This window comes from Pangasianodon hypophthalmus, chromosome 2, assembly GCF_027358585.1.
Source record: "Pangasianodon hypophthalmus isolate fPanHyp1 chromosome 2, fPanHyp1.pri, whole genome shotgun sequence".
NCBI classification, from domain to species: Eukaryota; Metazoa; Chordata; class Actinopteri; order Siluriformes; family Pangasiidae; genus Pangasianodon; species Pangasianodon hypophthalmus.
The window spans coordinates 23,963,314-23,982,626 of NC_069711.1; the positions used below are offsets into that span (position 1 = coordinate 23,963,314).

Genomic DNA, 19,313 nt, shown 5'->3' on the forward strand with positions numbered 1-19,313 from the left:
AGAAAGAAATCAGTCCCAGCCTCACTTCTTTATACCATTCTGAGTATTTCTCTTATGACCATTTTTGGTGCTGTTGCGTTTGGTTCCACAAAAATCCAAAATAATGCACCTTAAAACATCTGTTCACAACAATTCATCTGATGTTTTTGCCAAAAATTAAACCTTATACTTATGTCTTTTTGATGCCTTGTATAAGCAGGCTAGCAGTGCGATGCCTGGTAGCCCATTTATACCAGCCCCCCTTGATATAAGGACCATCCAGAGTCATTAGACTTTTGGCAAAAGATCTGTGACTGTGGATGCTACATACTGTATATCCTGTATGCTAAAGTGTAGATTAGAATTTGGTAGTATGGATATGGCAGTATGGAAAAAGCAATAGTATCATAATCACTCAATCCTCATCATTCATGCATCTGGATAAACTGGACAAAGGAACAAGCCTTCAGACTCCTCACCATGTGTATTCACAGAAAAGAAATTGTAAATGACTGAAAACCAAATAGCTATAAATTATTTACATCTCAAAAATAAATAGGTGTTCACAACTTTAATGCACTTATACATTTTATGTGTGGCTACAGTAGTACATATACATGTATTTGCTTAGATTTACTTTTAAATATGAGGTACTCCTATAAGTCCTTAGCAGCAGTTTGAATTTAGTTTGATCTAATTTTGATGTGAGGGGAAAAAAAAACACCAAAATTCGCTACCAATGCTTCAAAATCAATAGATATTTTCTATTTTTAAAATTTAGAATAAGTCATGTTTTCTGACCTGCAGTGTTGTAATATTTTAGTTTATGTGGCATAACAATAAGGACTTATGGACCACCTATTACTGCATATAATGCTATATACTATATATGTTTTTACTGAACAATAAAATAGGGGAAAAAACAAAACATGCAATAGTATACTGTACGTGCATATGGTGAGATTCACACATGCAAAGTTTAATAAGGGAAATATTCTCATACATATGGATACCATGTACTTGACAAATGTTAGGCAACGTGTCTATAATGAAGATTAGCTGCTCATGTCAAGGGCATGCAAGATTTTAGGAGAAAGAAAGTCATTAATAATGACATAATGACAATAATAGTAATAATAATTATATATATTTTCAGTGCTTGTCTTGAAAGACACTCATCATTGGATTTTGATTAAATCAGGATAGGCTTATAGTAATTTTTGTGATTATCCCTTATACTTCCTTGGGAAAGCTGTCCTTCTGTATGAAAAAAAGTTTTCCAATGCTTTATGGAGAACCACTCCTACTTGATTTTCCCATCTTAGCAACGTACACACCACAACAAGTCTCCACTCTGGCTTTTCCCAGGGACTCGGTGCATTTAAACATGTCCCACTCTTCTTTTACTGTAAATTATGAAGGGCCTTTCAGGGTTTAAGTGTGTATTCCCCCTCCCCCCAACTCCCCATCACTTTTACATGTGAGCGTTAACATTAACATGGATGTTTCCAAGAAAAAGCACCCGTCATTCGCTCCCGTCCCCACACCAGCCGTATCTCACTTCACGGCAGACAGATGAACACTGTGCTCCGATACTTCTCCAAATTGCACCTCAGAGGCCAGGATGTTCTCTTCACAAACATGAGCCACTTGTCTAGTCTAATGAATTACAAGTGGGAATTAGTCTGACTAGGATTTTCCAATTTATTTAGTAGACAGGGAACCAAAAATTCCATCCCAGCTAACAGGTTATGCAAAACAAACTGTGGACAGTACTTTGAAAACTTTGGCATTATGCATGAATACAATTTGAATGTTTAATGTAATGTCTTGCCATTTTTTAAGACAAAAATAATAGGTCTTTTGGTCATCAACAAGTTCTTAGCAAAGCTGCAGGGAGACAATTTGGATTTATTTTCCAAATTCTGGAAGACTGCAAGATCATTTTTCTAGTCAGATTGATTTTGAGGCTCCTACATTATCTGTAAAGTAAAATAATCAACAAATAATAATTGGATTTGTAAAGGTGGATTTCTAAAATAATTATTTTTGTCTCCCTACAGCTGGATAAATGTGTTTACTTGAGGAGCTCTAGGTACTGCTCAGATCTAAGGAAACGGCCGAAGGAATCCTTCTCCATCAGGGTGTAGATGCGGCTCTGAGCCAGGTCAAAAGTGGCAGCGGAAAGGTCAACCAGGTTCCTCAGAGTCACGCCTTTCGTGAAATGGTCAATGTTCACCTGAAGAATGAAGAGCATTGAGGATGTTATAGCAGGGGGCACTTTGGGGAATATGATTACAAGGTTAGTAAGGAAATTAATGCAATTAACTTCAAAACAGAATGCAATTTCAGTCATTCAATACAGTCAAGATTTCATTATTTTTATTGAGGATGTTTATGAAAATGAAATTAACTACACTCATTTATTGAATGTTGAATTACTTTCAGTGACAGATAAAAATATTTCTCTGCTTGTCTTTCCAAGTTTTCACCTGCTTTTGACCTAAGGATTATACAGTGCATGAAACTCAAGCTTGTTAAGTCTCACACTTGACAATAACTGGATAAATTGGATATGAAAGCCAATGGAGAGAGGGACAGAGAAAAAAAAAAAAAAGAAAAAAAAAAAACCATTTCCGCACTCCCAGGTGATCAGAGACGGACACAGGATCAGCTGCTGAATCTGTTTTAATCCTGTATGTAGGAGGCCAATTAGACAAGAACTTGAAGAACTCTAGTGAGTGGGAAAATGTTTACTGCTGAAAAGGTAGACAAATTCCTTTTCCTTTATAGCAATTTCACATACTGCACCTCTAATAGGCCTTTTCAGAGGTGAACATAAGCGCAAGCACTTCATCCTCTGTTGGAGTTTGAATTACAAAAAGGAACCAGGATGGAATAAACCAACCTCTTTGTGTCCACCAGTCTGAATGAAGTCTTCATAAATCTTCTTAGCCTTGGTGGCCATTTTCAGTGGAGACTTGGTCTTCTTAAAATCCTCACAAGCCAACCAGAACTCAACATTCTCCTCGCTGAACTCAGATCTCAGGAAGCTCCTGAATGTAGCAAGGCCATCTGTATAATTAAGAATAATAGAAAGGACCTTATAGTGAAGTAAATATGTACATGAAATACTTCAATAATATCCATATATGCTTTATTCAAACATTTCCCAGCACGCTCTGCATGATGCAGGCGCCTGTTCAATAATCTGTGCAAAATCATTGCCTGGAGTGGCTGACTGCAATTAAATAATAAAAAAAGGGTTTTATTGTTTTGCTGTGTTTTTCTTTTAAAACCATGGCTGTAGCCTGCAATTTCTGTGAAGTAAATTGAATGCTTGTCTGCAGCGCACACTGGATTTAATTACAGTCCAGGCAGAAAACAAAATGGTCTGACAGGCAATAACAGCATCAACAAATACCCATCATCACAAGCAAAGGAATCTATTTTGTCTTTCGAAATTTATTTGGCTTCACAAGCATTTTAAGGGTCCTCCACTCTGTCCCTATTCCATTATGGTGTTCTGCAGTAGAAATCAGTTGATCTCAATAAGTATATGCTTTATACATAATGTGTATGCAAACACAGCTTAATTTCACACTTAATTTAGAGAATATCATTTTTATTATCTAGGGAACTGAACTTTTATAATGTTAATTACATTGTTTTTTGTTTTATTTTTGGTTTTATTAAATTTACCTCATTTGACAGACCTTATTAATCATTAGACATGCACTTTATCCATTTTTTTCTTAGTACAGAATGACTAATTCCTAACAATAAATTTTAGAATTGCATTTTAGCAATGCCTACAGTATGTTCTCAATTTACATAATCATTATACTCAGGGTCCGGCTGGTATAGATGAGTTAGCGGAGCCAAGCACTCCCTCTATTTAAAAGTAATTAATTATTAAAAAAAAACAAGTGTCAGCTGGGGCTGATTTCTTTCTAGCCCAGACTGTAGAATCACACAGCCTATTTCTGGCAGTTGTGTCAGGTGACTACACATAGTGAGATTTTTTTTAATGTCAAAACAACGAGGTTAGGCAAAAATAGCTATTTAGCTTGCCATAGTGTCTTTATGTTCACTTTTATCAGCCAGGCAGGCTGTACTTTGCTTTACTAGAAGTAAACAGGCAAAGCAAACACTGTTCAATCAAAGTACAAATAAAATGAAGAAACACATGAGAGAACTGTAAGTTTTGTGTGGTTTAAATAAAAGTGCTGGCTAATGGCAACTTTTTCTCTTTACAGTGCTTGCTATTCAGAAGAGACACAGCATGTTACATGTTTGCAGATCTGAAACACTCAACCAAAAAAAAAAAAAGAAGCACAAATAGTGTTGCCTATCTGTCTTTCATTGAGTGTGTTTGTGTGTGTTTCTATGTTCTGTAAGGCTGTGGAGCATGGTGTTATCACAGGCTTAGTAATTTATTCTGAAATATTTAAAGTTTATAAATATGGGATATAAAATGACTAATATGCTTATATATTAAGGTTTCATAAAAAGTTTGGCATCATGTTGCTAATGACTGAATGATATCTTTGTGCATACATACCGGCCTTCTTTAATTATTTTGGAAACTCTCCCATTTGTTATTGTTGATGTCAGTCAGCAATAGAGCTCTTTCTCAGAACACTGAAGGAACATTGGAGAGCTTGAGCGAACTGCACATTCACAGCAACTGTGACCAGTTTGATACCAATATTTCTTTAAATAACATGGCATTTAATGTTAGTTAGGTTTCAGAGGTCTAGGTTACTATATTAATACTGAAACATAATGATATTTTAAAATTTTACTTGCCTCTAAGGCTTTTTATATCTCCGATTGTTTCTTCCTAAACACTCTGCTATCTATTGAACCCCTTCTCCAGTTCTGTGAAATCAGTATTTTTGTTTTTATTTATTAGTATTTTTGTTTTGTGCAAGCTGTTTTCTTGATCCAATTTCCTCTTCTTTTTAAGTCTGTGTGCACAAAATCATGAGGACAAACACTATTTACCAAGGAACATTCTGTATTACTGAAATATTTTATTAAAACAATCAATCTTAAATTTGTTTAACTGCTATCACCTGTTTGATCATTAAGATAATGTTAGCCTAAAAGTTTAATATAAATGATTCAGCTAATTAAGAAACACCAATAACATCTCTAATACTTTATTTGGGCAGCACAATGCAATAAGTAAGGAGGGCTTTTGAAATCCTGGTGGTCCAAAGAGAAAGCATGTATAAATCTAAATGGAGAAAAGATTAATTAAACAAATCCCAATTCCCTCAAAGTAATGTGAAACAGTCTCTCTGGAGATCCTGACATGACAGCTGGAATTTAACAGTTTGACTTCTGCTGCTTTATTAATAGCAATAAAGAGCTAAATCCTGGCAGTCCACTGTTAAAGCACTGCTGTTAGAAAAGGAAACAGTCATGCAGAATATTTTTAATCATCCAGCCACAAGAGAAAACAGCCACAACAGCAAAACAATACATTAAAAAATGGGAAAAAATGTTTATTTTGGATATTATGAGCTGTATCTCACACGTTCCATCCCCTAACCTTCTGAACCAACAGGGTCTCTTAACTGAACTCGTGGAGTTTTCCAATGTGCTCTTTTCCTAGCTGAGAACTCATAGCAAAGTCATCACTTTGTGACGTGACCTTGACCTCATTTGGGTCATATAGAAGGCCTCAACCCGTTTCCCATTCTCCTTTTGCCAAGGAATGGAAAAAGCTGACTCAGGATGCTAAGTAAGCACTCAGAAATCCTTGTAAAAGATTAATATTCAGTCATCTTCAGTAATCAGTTTATCTTGATCAGGGTTGAGGTGGATCTGAAGCCTATCCTGGGAACACTGGGCATGAGGCAGGAATACACCTGGGTGGGAACGCCTGACTGCACAAAATTCTTACAGTGAAATCTGCGCAGTCAAGGAGAGTGCACTGACGCGCACTTTGGGTGAAGCTAAATTTAGTAATAATTTTTTTTTCCCTGATATTTGCCACTCACTCATAAAGCATGCAATCTTCCCCAGTTTATTAATCTCCTGTATTTCAGGGTATAATGCCAAGTTTATTTGTTTTGCAATGCCCCAATGGAATGGGATGATGGACATGATAAATGCCCAAACTGTTTCAACAAGTGCTTACACAGCCTGGCCTTAACTGCAGCATAATGGCAATTGTGATGCAGGAAGTGCACCTTGCAGGCTGTGGAAGAAATGTGGCCTATTAAACAACTTCCCCCCATGCTACAGGAGTGCAGCAGGGAACGAAGCAGACAAATGATGTGACTGCCGGACCCACTAGTAAAAGGAAGGCGAATACTGTATGTCACGATCAACAGAAAAACCATAGCCAACAGAGAGTTTGGCTGCTCGGCCCTCTCAAATAAAATATAGACATACTGACATATACTGACAAATTACCCCTATCTGCCAAGCAAACTTTTCTTGTTTAATCTCAATCTTTAATTTTGTTGCACATATTAATAAAAATGAACTGCGAATTTCAATGTCTCTCTTTATCTCCTTCATTACATGTGACACCTCAGCCCATTTCATTTACTGTTTTTTTCCATCCACCTCTCTGCACACACCTGTCTACCCTGCATGTCCTTCCCCAGTTACTGGGAATAAGGGTTGATGTGTACCTGAAAGTCTTTGTCTGTGATATTTGGTGAAATCACAGTCTAATATCTCTCTGCCTTCTGGCTTGTTACTCATCAATCAGCTGCAATTTTTCACCCGTATATCCCAGCTCACACAGATACAGTGCTAGGAAATAATCAACCATCTCAACGTCTTGGTACTCTGCCATTGTTTAGTAAGAAGGACAAATAGAAATAAATTTAAACCGCAATTAAAAAGGCAGGCTACCACTCACATAGTTACAGGATGTAATCAGAGGACATGTTTATTAAAACCTTATTGCAAAACTAACATAAAATTAACACAAAACAGTCCTCATTTAAGATATTTATTACCATCTGTGGATGCTGGGTTAATATTAGTGCAGTTATGCACATTTCTGCCTTTATTGGTTTCTTAGGATGGTGCCTTTTTTCAAAATTCTCTGAATGACTTTGTGTATTTCTCAATAAGGAAATGAAGTATACCTTTTGCAATACCCGTTTAATCAGTATTTTGTTTGACATTTAAAATCTTACATATTTGGCTGGATCATGGATATGTCATGAATAATAATAATAACAATAACTTATTTTGGGTGGTTTAATAAGTTTAAGATAAACTTTGTATACAGTGACCTTTAAATGTCACCCTGTGTATTCAAAACTCACTTTATTTATATGAAACAGCAAGATGTTTATGCAAATTGTTAGTCTTCATGGAAGTCTCTAAAGTAGGGGTCATCAAATAGAATTGACCTGGTGACAAATTTTTGCAGCGCAAACACTATTTGGGCCAGACCAACCAAACAAATTCATCCAAATGATACAAACATTCTTAAACTCATGCAAGCACATATGAGTGGCTCATTTCTCAAGACACTGGTGTTCAGCCTATTTATGGGCCATCGTGGTGACATCCACCACCCAGTGGGCCAGTTGCTGTTTAGACAAGGGATCCCTCATGTCTTTCATTTGAGGCGGAAGAACAGTTGGTCTGCGATTTAGATAGCCACTGTTCAGTCTAAATAACAACACAGAGCACATACTGGGCACAGTGAGAAATGCTCTGCAGGATCACCGTTATTGAATGGTATAAGGTAATTTGATTGATTTACAAAGTTGTGTGGTATGATCTTGGTGATAAAGCCCAGATTCAACCTCAAGGTCACCCCAGAGTCATCATGCCACTAATGCATGCAAGGCAAGCTTTCCTCCACAGCATGTAACACTTTTATTTACCTCAACTCGTTTAGCCAAAGTGATTTCTAGCGAAAAGACAGGTTTCCGAGATACCCGTTTCAGCGTCCTGAATAGGCTCATGTAGGGGGCCCTTAAGGGACTCTAGATCAAGGTAGAGATCCCATAGTGTGTTCCTAGGGGGTAAGGCTAAACACCTTACACACACACACACACACACACATATACTTTTGCATGAACATACTTCTTCATGCATACATTTAAAATTTACTTCAACATTCAGAACTTTATTACATTACATTGATTGAAATGTTTAATTTTAAAAACAATATTGGACCTGTGTTTCATGCATTCTCCCTAATGATATAACACAATTGCTTTGTACTCTTACTGGTGCAATTTATTTTAAAAACATCATTGCTGCTTGGCACATTTTAAACCAAAATTTTGGACTTTTTTGAAATTTTAAAATGAAGTGCTGACATATTTTCAGTCCCAATTACACCTTCCTATTTTTTTATTCCCTCTCCATTCTGCTTTTCTGACACTTGGCTCGACATCATTCACCTTATTTTAGTCTAATAATGAATCATAGCCAGGTTTTGGCTGTTCACGTGTGTATGTTTTTGCTCTGTGGTTCTACACTAATGATGTCACCACATATCCAGGGTCAGAGATATCTCCTTCATGCGGTTATATGTTTGGGTAGGATTGGATGGTAGGACCATATTTGGTGTTTGTTTCACCTTTTACTTTTTGTTTATATATAATATTAATGTAACTGGAAAAATGTCTTTGATGGCCATTTGATGATACTGACTGGAAAGTGTACTCCAGTTAGGTGCTCACCATGCCCTACTCACCTTCACTGGACCTTAGGAAGTATTTCAAACCACAGTGCTGCCTCCACCTCTATAAATATAGATAGATGAAATGTGTATAGAAAAAAAGGATGTCTTGTATGCTTACAGCTGTTGATGAGGACTCGGTCCAGAGACTCACGCCACTGGGCAGCCTCTTCAGGGGTTGGCCTGAAAGACACAAATGGCTGTTACTATCAAAGTGTAACAGCTCAACACCATCATTTATCATCTAATTTGGAAGTTTCTGTGCTTCCGTGACAGATCTATTTTGGTTTGACTTTGAAAAGTGATGTATTTGTGAATACCACTGAGGTAACTGTAAACACTTAAGTAGACTTTAGAATGTGGAAATTACAAACCTTTATTTTTGTGATCATGAAATGAGTAATATAAAGGTATAAAATGATAGCATTAGATCTGTATGATGCAGACAGTAACCTTGTAACATGAGCAGGGCTAGAATGATTACATTCTCAAGAGGTGTGGTTAGGTGTGTTGCTGCAATATCCAATCAAATTGTCTCCTATCAGTCTTTTAATAACGGAGTGTGTATCAGGGAGTAATGGACAGGAATCAGGAGATCTGTGAGAATCCATGTTCAGGAGGTTTCTTTACAAAATCCAAGGAGAATCCAAAAAGAAGACAGTTTAAACAACGTTAATGATCAAACACAGAAATTTAAGAATAAACCAGATAAATCCAAAGAATAGCTGATTATTAAGGTGAGGTTCCAACCACGGAAATAGCAATCACAGAATACATGGCTTAGAACTTTACTTGACTGTTAAAGTTGGCAAGACTTCGCACTTAGCAAATGTTTAAACTGACTTTACACTGTATAGTCTGTAAACAAGAAGTATTTGGGTGATGCAGAAGGAGTGGGGGATCACTGCTGCCATGGAGGTGGATGTCACACAGGGGTTCATTTCCATAATTACATAAAATTAGATTTCATGAAATAGAAATAACTTACAAGAAGTGTGTTTCCTATTTTTTGAGGGCTTTTGAGGGTGCTCACACATACTATGTAAGCCTCTAGGACATTGAGTTTATGTCAGCTGATTCCTCATCTCAGTCCGTGGCAATTTAGTGAGTTTGGTATTCAGTTAGTTTTGTTAGATATTTTATTGATTTTCTTAATTTCTTGATGCTCCGTGTGTAATTATGTGTCAACTGTCTAGTTCACATGTAGTAGCCAAAATTCAGTTGTTTGTACCAAAAACCATCACGAAAGGTTGATGTGGCCATAGATATGTGGACATGTTTGTTGTATTAGCGCAGGTGTATGGTACTCTTATTTGACAGAGTTGGCACATTAATGTTTCTGTCCGTCACTTCTTGGCCATCAGCGCTGTAAGTTTTCAAGAAGTGCTCTGATCGATCAGACCTTAAAGATTTGGGGGAAGTCTTCCAGTTCCTGCTGACCTTATCCACTGCTGCTATTCACAAGCTAATACCCTAGTACGCTAGCCATTCACCTAACAGTGTGCTTAGGAGAAGTGTATGTGTGTGTGGCCTCTACTGATTTGCCATAAAAAGGAAGCTATATTTTCAGAATAGGCAGTTTGGGCTTGCTTAAGTTTAAATTTCTATTTATGCCTCACATAATATAAGCTGTATGTTATGACAAATAGCCTACTTTATTACACAGACTCTTGAATGTATTGTTCAATACTCAGACACAGTATAATAAGTGCCTAACCTCGAACAATACAATACCATACACCATATTGCTACATCCCTAGATTTTGGGGGAAGTACCCTCTTTATATTTGAAACGTCACCCAACATATAGTGAACATAAGAAATGCAGTGCTGGAGCTTTTATTTCTCACCATGAAAACAGCAACTGGGTTTTACACCCAACCAAATTAGTTTTTACCAGCAAATTATACTTGTGGAAGGAGGAATATAGAGCACTTCTGAGTGATGTTGCACTTCTGAGTACAAAAGAGTATGACTGGATCATCCATCCTTTGACCAATCAGAGTTTTGTTTATAACATACTACACAGACTGCATAATAACACTCAATAGTACTGCATCACACACATATAAAGGTACTCGTCCATTTCAGGATGCCCAAAAAAGGCATTATTTACACATGAAATGTCACTCTTATTAGCACTTCCAATCCATTCTGAAATGTTGATAGTTACACAAGGCAGCTTTTCACGGTCTTTTGGGATTTATGGTATAAACAATTCCTTGGCACTTTTTTTTTATTGCAGAATGGACTAACACACTCTCTTTCTCATGTTCTTCAAACAAATGTTCCTCTAAATGCATGACTATAAAGGTTTCTAAAAGATCTGGTACAAATAACAGAAATGACACATATACCATGATTCATAGTGAAGAGCAGCTGATTTCTATGCACAGAGCGAATGCTTTATTTTATTTTACATGCCTAATCTCTTCTATTGTGTGTTCAGATGACACTCAGATGGATTTGATTTTTGCACAAACTTGTGAAGTCCATTCCAACTTGAGTGCACACTGTCATTAAAGCAAAAAGGGGACATACCAAGTACTAAGAAACTCTTTAAAGATTTATCCAAAGTTTATTTCAAATATTTCAAAGATTCTATTTTTCACGTTTCAAGTTGTTGTCAATAGGATAATTTGTAATGAAAATTGTTGTATTATGTTAGAAAAGAATGCAAAATAGAAGCATTTTCACTAGTGCTCTCAGACTTTTGGACCCCACTGTATTTAGCAAAGACTATCATTATGAATAATTTGTATTTACATAAATATTTCTGACATTGTTAAAGTTTGGTCAATATTATCCAGTCTTTAGCTGCTAGTTCCATGGAAGTGCTGTGTGTATGTTCAAGGGGCAATAGAGGTTTATTAAATTGATAGTGACGGCACTTTAATTTCCTGCTCTCCAAGCTTCTGTCATCATTTACAGTATGACACCTGCAAAGGGGTGGCGGTATTGCATCATCTGTTTTCAATTCAGAGATTGTAACTGTAAACTTTTGCATGAAATTTACGTCTTCGCATGTTACATTTCACATTGTGACTTTTACACATGATTCCCCCCCAATAACAATTAATTTATTTCCACATGTGGTTTCATTATTCAGATTTGATTTTCTCACATGAATAATTCTTACATATTCACATGATGTCACATGTTTTACCTGAATTCACATGGCAATCTCTGGTCATAAGATATTAGAATGTGAAAAACGTATATTCGCATGTGAAATGTATGGGATTTTTCTGTAAGGGAATTCTCAGCAGTGATCTTATACAAATTTAATAATACAAAAATCCATTATTGCTATCCCTGCGCCTGTTTCCAACATTAATCATTTTGACTTTTTATTAAGCTAGATTGGTTGTATGAATTTTTATGAATTTGTAATTGAGACCATTTAAAAAAACAACAACAACAACAACAACATTTTTATTTATATCCAGCTGTATTTATTTATTTATTTATTTATTTGACATCCAGCTGTTTCATGGTCAGAAACAACTCTTTGATGAAAGAGGTGAATAAAGACTAATATTGTATGTGTGTTACACTGTATGATGGGGAAAGAGAGAGAGAGAGAGCAATAGAAACTCACTTCTGATGCTTCTCTGTTTTCTTCTCAGGCTTTTCAGGGTATGGGATGATGAGGTCAATGGCATTCTCTGGCTTCTGGAGCAGAGTTCCCAACTTAGTCTTGATCCCTTTAGCCCTATATCCAAAACATAAACACATACATCAGATTTACAGTACAAACTGCTCTTTCCTGACTTCCTATATCCTTGCATGCTTTCTGTACTAAACGCTTTCTGATGTGTAGACAAAATAATATTAGACAGAGGAAGCCTGAGTAAACACAGCTGATTGAACACATCCAGGCTTGATTACAGTCCCTCATACTGAACCTTATCATCAGCCACTCGGAGATAAGAAAATTGTCAAAATCGGTCTGGAAAGGGTTATGAAACCATTTTAGGTCCCTGGGACAGCACTGAACCACAGTGAGAGCCATCATCTCTAAACAGAGAACAGTGATGAATCTTCCCAGGACTGTCTGGTCTGCCAAAATTTCTCCAAGGGTGTAGTGACAACTCATCCAGGAAGTCATGAAAGATCCCAAAAGAGCAACCAACAAACTGCAGGCTGCTCTAACCTCCACAGTAAGAAAGAGAGTAGGCAAAAATTGGATTCATGGGAGAGTAGCAAGCTGGAAACCACGGTTAACCCAGAGAAATACCAATGTCAATGGCAAAATCAAAACCATCATGGATGATACCAATGCCTTTTAGCATAACATTCTAGAAAGACAAACATGACACATGTCTCATTATGTCTGGCAAAAAATGAAGAACATCATATAAACAGTCATGGAGATGCTTTTCTGCCTCAGACCTGGATGACCTGCTATTGTTGGAAGGACCGTTAATTCTGTGCTGTACCACACAAAAACTCATGTCTAATAAAGTTATGCAGCAAAACAATGATCCAAAGCACAAAGCCAATTCCACATGGCAGTGACCTACTCAGAATCCTGACTTGAACCCGATAGAGATAGGATAGGACATGGGATAGGACATGAAATGAGCCCTTCGTTGTTGAAAAATTACCAGTGTGTCTGAACTAAAAGAATTCTGCACAGAAGCGTGGGCTGAAATTCCTAAACACTGACATAACAGACTGATATCAAATGATAGGAAGTATTTTTATTTTTTTATTAATCTTTTTTTTAAGCGCTTTATCCTGGTCATGGTCACAGTGGATCAAGAGCCTATTCCAGGTACCCTGGATGCAAGGCAGGATGCACCCTGGAGTGAAGGCTGGGGCAATTTCACACCCAGGGGCAATTTAGAGTCACCAATCCATCTCCAAGCATGGTTTTGGGAAGTGGGAGGAAACCAGATAACCTGGAAGAAACCCAAATGGACATGGGAGAACATGTGAAACTCTACATTAACCGCAACCTGAGCTCTGGATCAAATTGGGGAGCATTTAGTTGTGTGCTTATATAAAGGTGGTGCAACCTGTTATAAGTTTTGGACAAGTTTAGGAAGGAAGGAAGGAAGAAAAATAAGTAAGTAAGAATATAAGAAAGAAAGAAAGAAAGAAAGAAAGCTTATATTTATAAATAAAATTTTATGTCTTATATATGATACTTGTTTTTTTACTGGCTTACTGCTGCAAGTGACCCTGAGTTTAAGAAAGGCTCTTTTATTATTATTATTATTATTATTATTATTATTATTATTATTACCCAGATTCCCTTTGCACAATACTGAACTTAATTCAAACATCTAAAACGAATTAGGCTGAGCAATCCTAATATGCATCAACAGTGAAAATGTTGAGGGGGTAAATATTTTTTCAGAGCACATAGCAATACATTTTTGTCATCGATTTTTGAAGGGCCAGGAACAGCTCTCTTTCTCACTCTAAACTAACACGTGAAAGACTAAACCTCCACCATTCCATTCTCAGCCATGTTTATTTTTACTTAGTAATTTAAGCTTCCCTCACCCTGTTATTGAAACCATACCTTGCAATATTAAAAACAGACCCTCTATACTATTTAGTTCTTTTCTTAGACTGAAGGAGAAAGCACTATCTTTGATCACCATTGGCAGTTATTTCAAACATATCAGTTTTTCATTACAGCTCTCACAACATTCATCCTGTACTGTACTGTACTGAGACATTCAGGCTTTTCACATGATTGCAGAAACAAAGTGTATTGATTCGATATACAGAAAAAGCTTTTTTATCCGTAGGCTTTAAAAGGCAAAATTGCCCTCATTACAGTGTAATACGTATAGATATTAGAGTAAAAATATAGAATAATAGCACTAAAAGGAAACCTTCAGCACAAGTTCACAGCTCTTAGATTCAAACACATTATCAAGGAGTGAAAAATGCCACTTGAAAATGTTAGCATGAAAAGATTTTCAGAAAAAATAGTGCTCCATTTCTTTGTTAAAATCTGCCACTCAAAATGAAATCATTTTATACACATAGTAGTAATGAGGACAGTAATAAAGTGTTCTTTGTATTTCTGATTTTACTACTGAGATTCATTTCTATCAAGTGTTATTTCAGCTGTATTATGCAACAGAGCATACAAAAAACTCATTTTCGGGGTGGATAGTTTAGTATTGCTATATTTTTAGACTTCACGGTTTAATTTTTATTATATTTATTTCTTAAGTTTGAAGCAGAAAGTATAATCTAGTACAGTAAACACAATTGTACGTCTGCTTACCTCTCCAGACATGTCTGAGGCAGGGCAGCTAATCCTTTACACATGGTTTGGACTCTTTAGTACTGGCTTCACAGGGTTAATCCACCACCATGAACGATTCCTTTTCCTTTTTGAATTTGTCTCTGTGCTCCGCTCTGTTATAAGGAGACCACATATTGGATTTAAGCCAGCAGCTCTACAGCCAATTGAGTTGCAGTTTATGATTACGCCATAGCTGAGTGTGTGCTCTAGAGATGTTAACAAGTGCAGGGAAGCTTGATTTTCCTCAAACCCCTGACAGATGGCCCAAGCACTTTCTGATGAACCAACAGAACACTCAACATGTGAGTTTATGCAAAATCATAAAAGTGTTGTGTACACTTGAAATATTATATCTTTGATTGAGCAGCTTACAGTTTAAGCTCATCTTCAGCGCCAAGGTTTGTTCAGATCTTGCAGAAGTTATACATTCAGAGGAGATTTATTTATGAATAACTATGTTAGACAGGGAGAAAACAGCCTGGAATGGTACACTTCAAAATTTCAGTGATAACTGAAACAGTTAACTCTGATGTTGAGTTAAATAAATGAATGTGGCATAAATAACTAAATGTGTGCATAGAGATACAATGTAGAAATCCTACACTGACTAACTGAACAATCAGACACTACATTTATCAGCAGATGAATAGCTTAAAAATAAGAGAGAAAGTTTGAAATTGTGTTTGAAACTGAAGCTGTTTGTGCCCAACACCTAACCATACACCTAAATGTATTAAAACTATATATATCTGTGTATATGTGTACTATATACACCAATTTACATCATTGGTAATTTGTTTCAAAATCATTGCTTCAACCATAATCTAAATAATAATTGTACCAATTTATTAAAAAACATGCATCTAGTCATTCAGAAAGTGCATTAACCCAACAACAATTTATTGTTTATAAGGTTTCTTTGCTGACAATGAACTCTTGGATGTTGGAATAAAATAAATAGCTAAGGAAATGGCTGACATTGGCTGCATTTTGCTCTTAAAGGAGTAACGGGTTAGCAAATACACAAAATGTGGTTAACTAGCATGGAATGAAGACATTAAGGACATTCTAATAATTTCCTATTTTTAATAATAATAATAATAATGTACTTCCAATTTATAATTTGGGTAACAGGGCTGTACTTTCAAAGTGACCTTATCTGTCACTTTCACATAAAAAAAGAAAAAATAATGAGAGAGAGCATATACTGTATTTCTTCTTCTCAGGACCATCGGAAATTCAGATGATGCAACCTCTTGTATGTGAATTGTGGAATATTCCAAATTTCATAGGGATGAATATGTTCTGGTAACAGGGTTGACTTCATGTTGCAGAACTAAAATGTAACTTTTTCCAAAAACTGTAATGGATGGCTTGTGATGTTTGGAATAAAATGTAGTTATAGTGGGAAAGAACAGGCAAAACGTGCTGGAGATGTTGTAGTGTTTTTTAAATTAATGCTTAAAGTTATTTATCTAAAACATGCATATATTGTAGGTAGTTGTGAAGGATACTAATGTGTTTAATTTTTTTTCTTTTAGTTTACATACATATTTGTAAATGTAATATCAGTGGGACACAAATGGCACCCCAATCATGGAATCGCCCATTACCCTGCTCCATTTTTTCCCATATGCTTTAACTCTTGGTTTATCTTGATGGAACATGAACAATATGCCTGGCAGGCACCACCCATCTCCCACAGAGCACTGATATATTGTGATAAACCCCAAGTACTAAGCCATAGACAAACAGAAGCTTCCCGCTGAGCCGACTCTTTGTTTCTCGTTTAACGGTGATTAAAGGGAAATCATAATGGTATTGAGGTGTATAAAAACCATTGAGCAGTAGTCAAAGTTTGTCATGTGAAGGTAATTAATGCACTCTAGAGCCATGTTTAGCAGGCTGTAGCTGCAGTTGTGGAGCCTAAACAAATATGGAGCAGCTACCTTCTGAGTGGCTTGTTTGCTTCATTGCAGAGGATATCAACCAGCTTCCTGCCACAATGAACCATTAAAGGAGCTGTTGATGGATTCTGCCCCATTGAACGGCTGCACGATTTGCAAGAGTGCATGTTTAAACATTTGGTGAGGCTCCACTCATCTGTGACGTGAACACATTTGGCGATGGAGCTAACAGTGCAAAGGTATACTTTAACTAACATTCAGTGGACATCAACAAGTTGCTTTTGACGCACACCCCACTGCTTGGCAGGATGTTATTCTATTTAGACTCATTTGGCAGATGTTTTTATCCAGAGTGAAAATTTTCAGAATCCAGTCCAATCTTTTAGCTGTTTAATGAGCTGATATGTGTAATAAACGTTCCTGAATTTATACCAATGACCAGAAGTTCAATTTGCAGGACAAACAGAGAAAAACACGGGTAAACAAAGGAATTAGAGATGTGAAATCTACACATTGCTACACTATTTACTACGCAATCAAAGTGTAGATGAAGGAGTTTGAAACATAATAAAACAATATTTATGTTGGAATAAAATAAATAGCTAAGGAAAGAAGATATGAAAGCAGAAAAGAAGCAAAGATTTAAATGTTAAAAACCACTGAATTCTTAATAATGACATTGCTTCCAAGGATTACCAGCTTCAATTACAAAGACAATTAGCATCCAGAAAAATTGCTAAACATGGAAAGATCATAGATCGAGCAACATTTGTTAAGTCATTTACATTTACGGCATTTGGCAGATGCCCTTATCCAGAGCAACTTACATTCATCTCATTTATACAGCTGAGCAGTGGAGGGTTAAGGGCTTCACTCAAGGGCCCAGTAGTAGCAGCTTGGCAGTGCTGGGATTTGATCTCACAACCTTCCGGTCAGTAGTCCAACATCAAGTCTAGGCTGATATCAACAAACTAGCAGTGTAAGCGCCTCCCAGCACTCCATGTATGAGATAACAGACAGAGCTGAGCCGACAGGTTGACTAATGAGGTTAGATATTCTCAATCCTGAGTGGCAATCTTAAATGATTGGTGTGTGTTAAATATACATTCACAGAAGTGGACAGCAGCGTGCCTACATGAAGCAAAGCTATTCGTTTTACTGTGATGAGATGGTAGTGATAGTACTTTTTGAAAAGTAACTTGTAAATATTTTTACAGTTGATTGACTATTGATTCAGAAGGAGAGTAATGTTGCTAAGTCTGAAGAAGAATCCAGGAAGTAACTGCAATGTACTTCAGTACATATAATGAATGTAGTACAAGTTAAACCTTGTACACAGAGAAAAAGAGACATTTCGAACAAATTATGGACTGATGAAGGAGTATGAATCTGGAATGATTTGCGCAGGTGTTTTAAACTCTGCGATATTAAATGACACTTCACCCTTCCTCCATCCCACATGTTCCTGGCTGAACTTTTTCCAAAATTTTGGTCAAAAATAGCTGAAATAGAAAAAAAGGATGAAAATTTGGAACTGAAACGATTAAAGGTGAGTCTAATCTAACACTTTACAAATAAGGTTATTGGTGATGATAATTAGAACCTGATTAAAAATGTGTGTGTGTGTGTGTGTGTGTGTGTGTGTGTGTTTTTGGCACTCTCTTGCACCAGTCACTGCAGATGACTTTAAACATTTTGAGAACAGAAGTGTGAAAATGATGGCCAAATGTTGGACACTGAACATGTGGACCAATTTGTAAAAGAATTATATTGAAACTGTACTGTTATGTTTTTCTGTTTACTGCAGAATCACTTAAAAACCCACTTCAGAATGAGTTTTTGCAATTACTGCTGCTGGCAGAAAGTTCCAAATGCACAGCTGATAATATTATTTATCATTAATCTTTCCCTACTCTATTTAAACCTGAAATGCTGGGAGTGCTCATTTTCCTGCCTTGTTTTAGGCTACGGTTCTGGATGATTAAATCATTTATCAAGAATTTTTTTAATGGAAAGTTATGAGCAGGGGAAAGCAATATTGCACTAGACTATTGTATGTACAGTGGATATAAAAAATCTACACACACCTGTTAAAATTGCAGAAATCATGCCAGATATATCATGATAAATATCAAGATAAATCATGTCAGATATTCTTTTCACCTTTAATGTGATACAGCAACCAAGAAACCAGATCTAAATCCTATCAAAAACCTGTGGAATGACTTGAAGAGGGCTGTGCACAGGAGATCTCCTCACAATTTGAATGGTCTGGTGAATTTTTGCAAGAAAGAGTAAAATAAAATTGCCAAATCAAGATATGCTAAGTTGGTAGAGACTTACCTAAAAAGATATTAGTTATATCACATTAAAAGAGAAAAAAAATGTGACATGATTTAACTTGGTTTCATTTTTACATCACAAAAACACACAATATTAACAGGGGTGTGTAGACATTTTATATCCACTG

At 36.3% G+C, this 19,313-nt stretch overlaps 1 protein-coding gene across 1 annotated transcript; it reads right to left on the minus strand.

Moving 5' to 3' along the window:
- Positions 1 to 535: 535 nt before the first annotated feature.
- On the minus strand, positions 536 to 15,068 carry rgs5a (regulator of G protein signaling 5a). Its single transcript, XM_026933524.3, has 5 exons — positions 14,916 to 15,068; positions 12,261 to 12,374; positions 8,781 to 8,842; positions 2,888 to 3,054; positions 536 to 2,218 (listed from the first exon to the last, which is right to left on the minus strand). Exons 1-5 carry the CDS (start codon positions 14,957 to 14,959, stop codon positions 2,057 to 2,059), a joined length of 549 nt encoding a protein of 182 aa, XP_026789325.1. The 5' UTR covers positions 14,960 to 15,068; the 3' UTR covers positions 536 to 2,056.
- Positions 15,069 to 19,313: the final 4,245 nt, after the last annotated feature.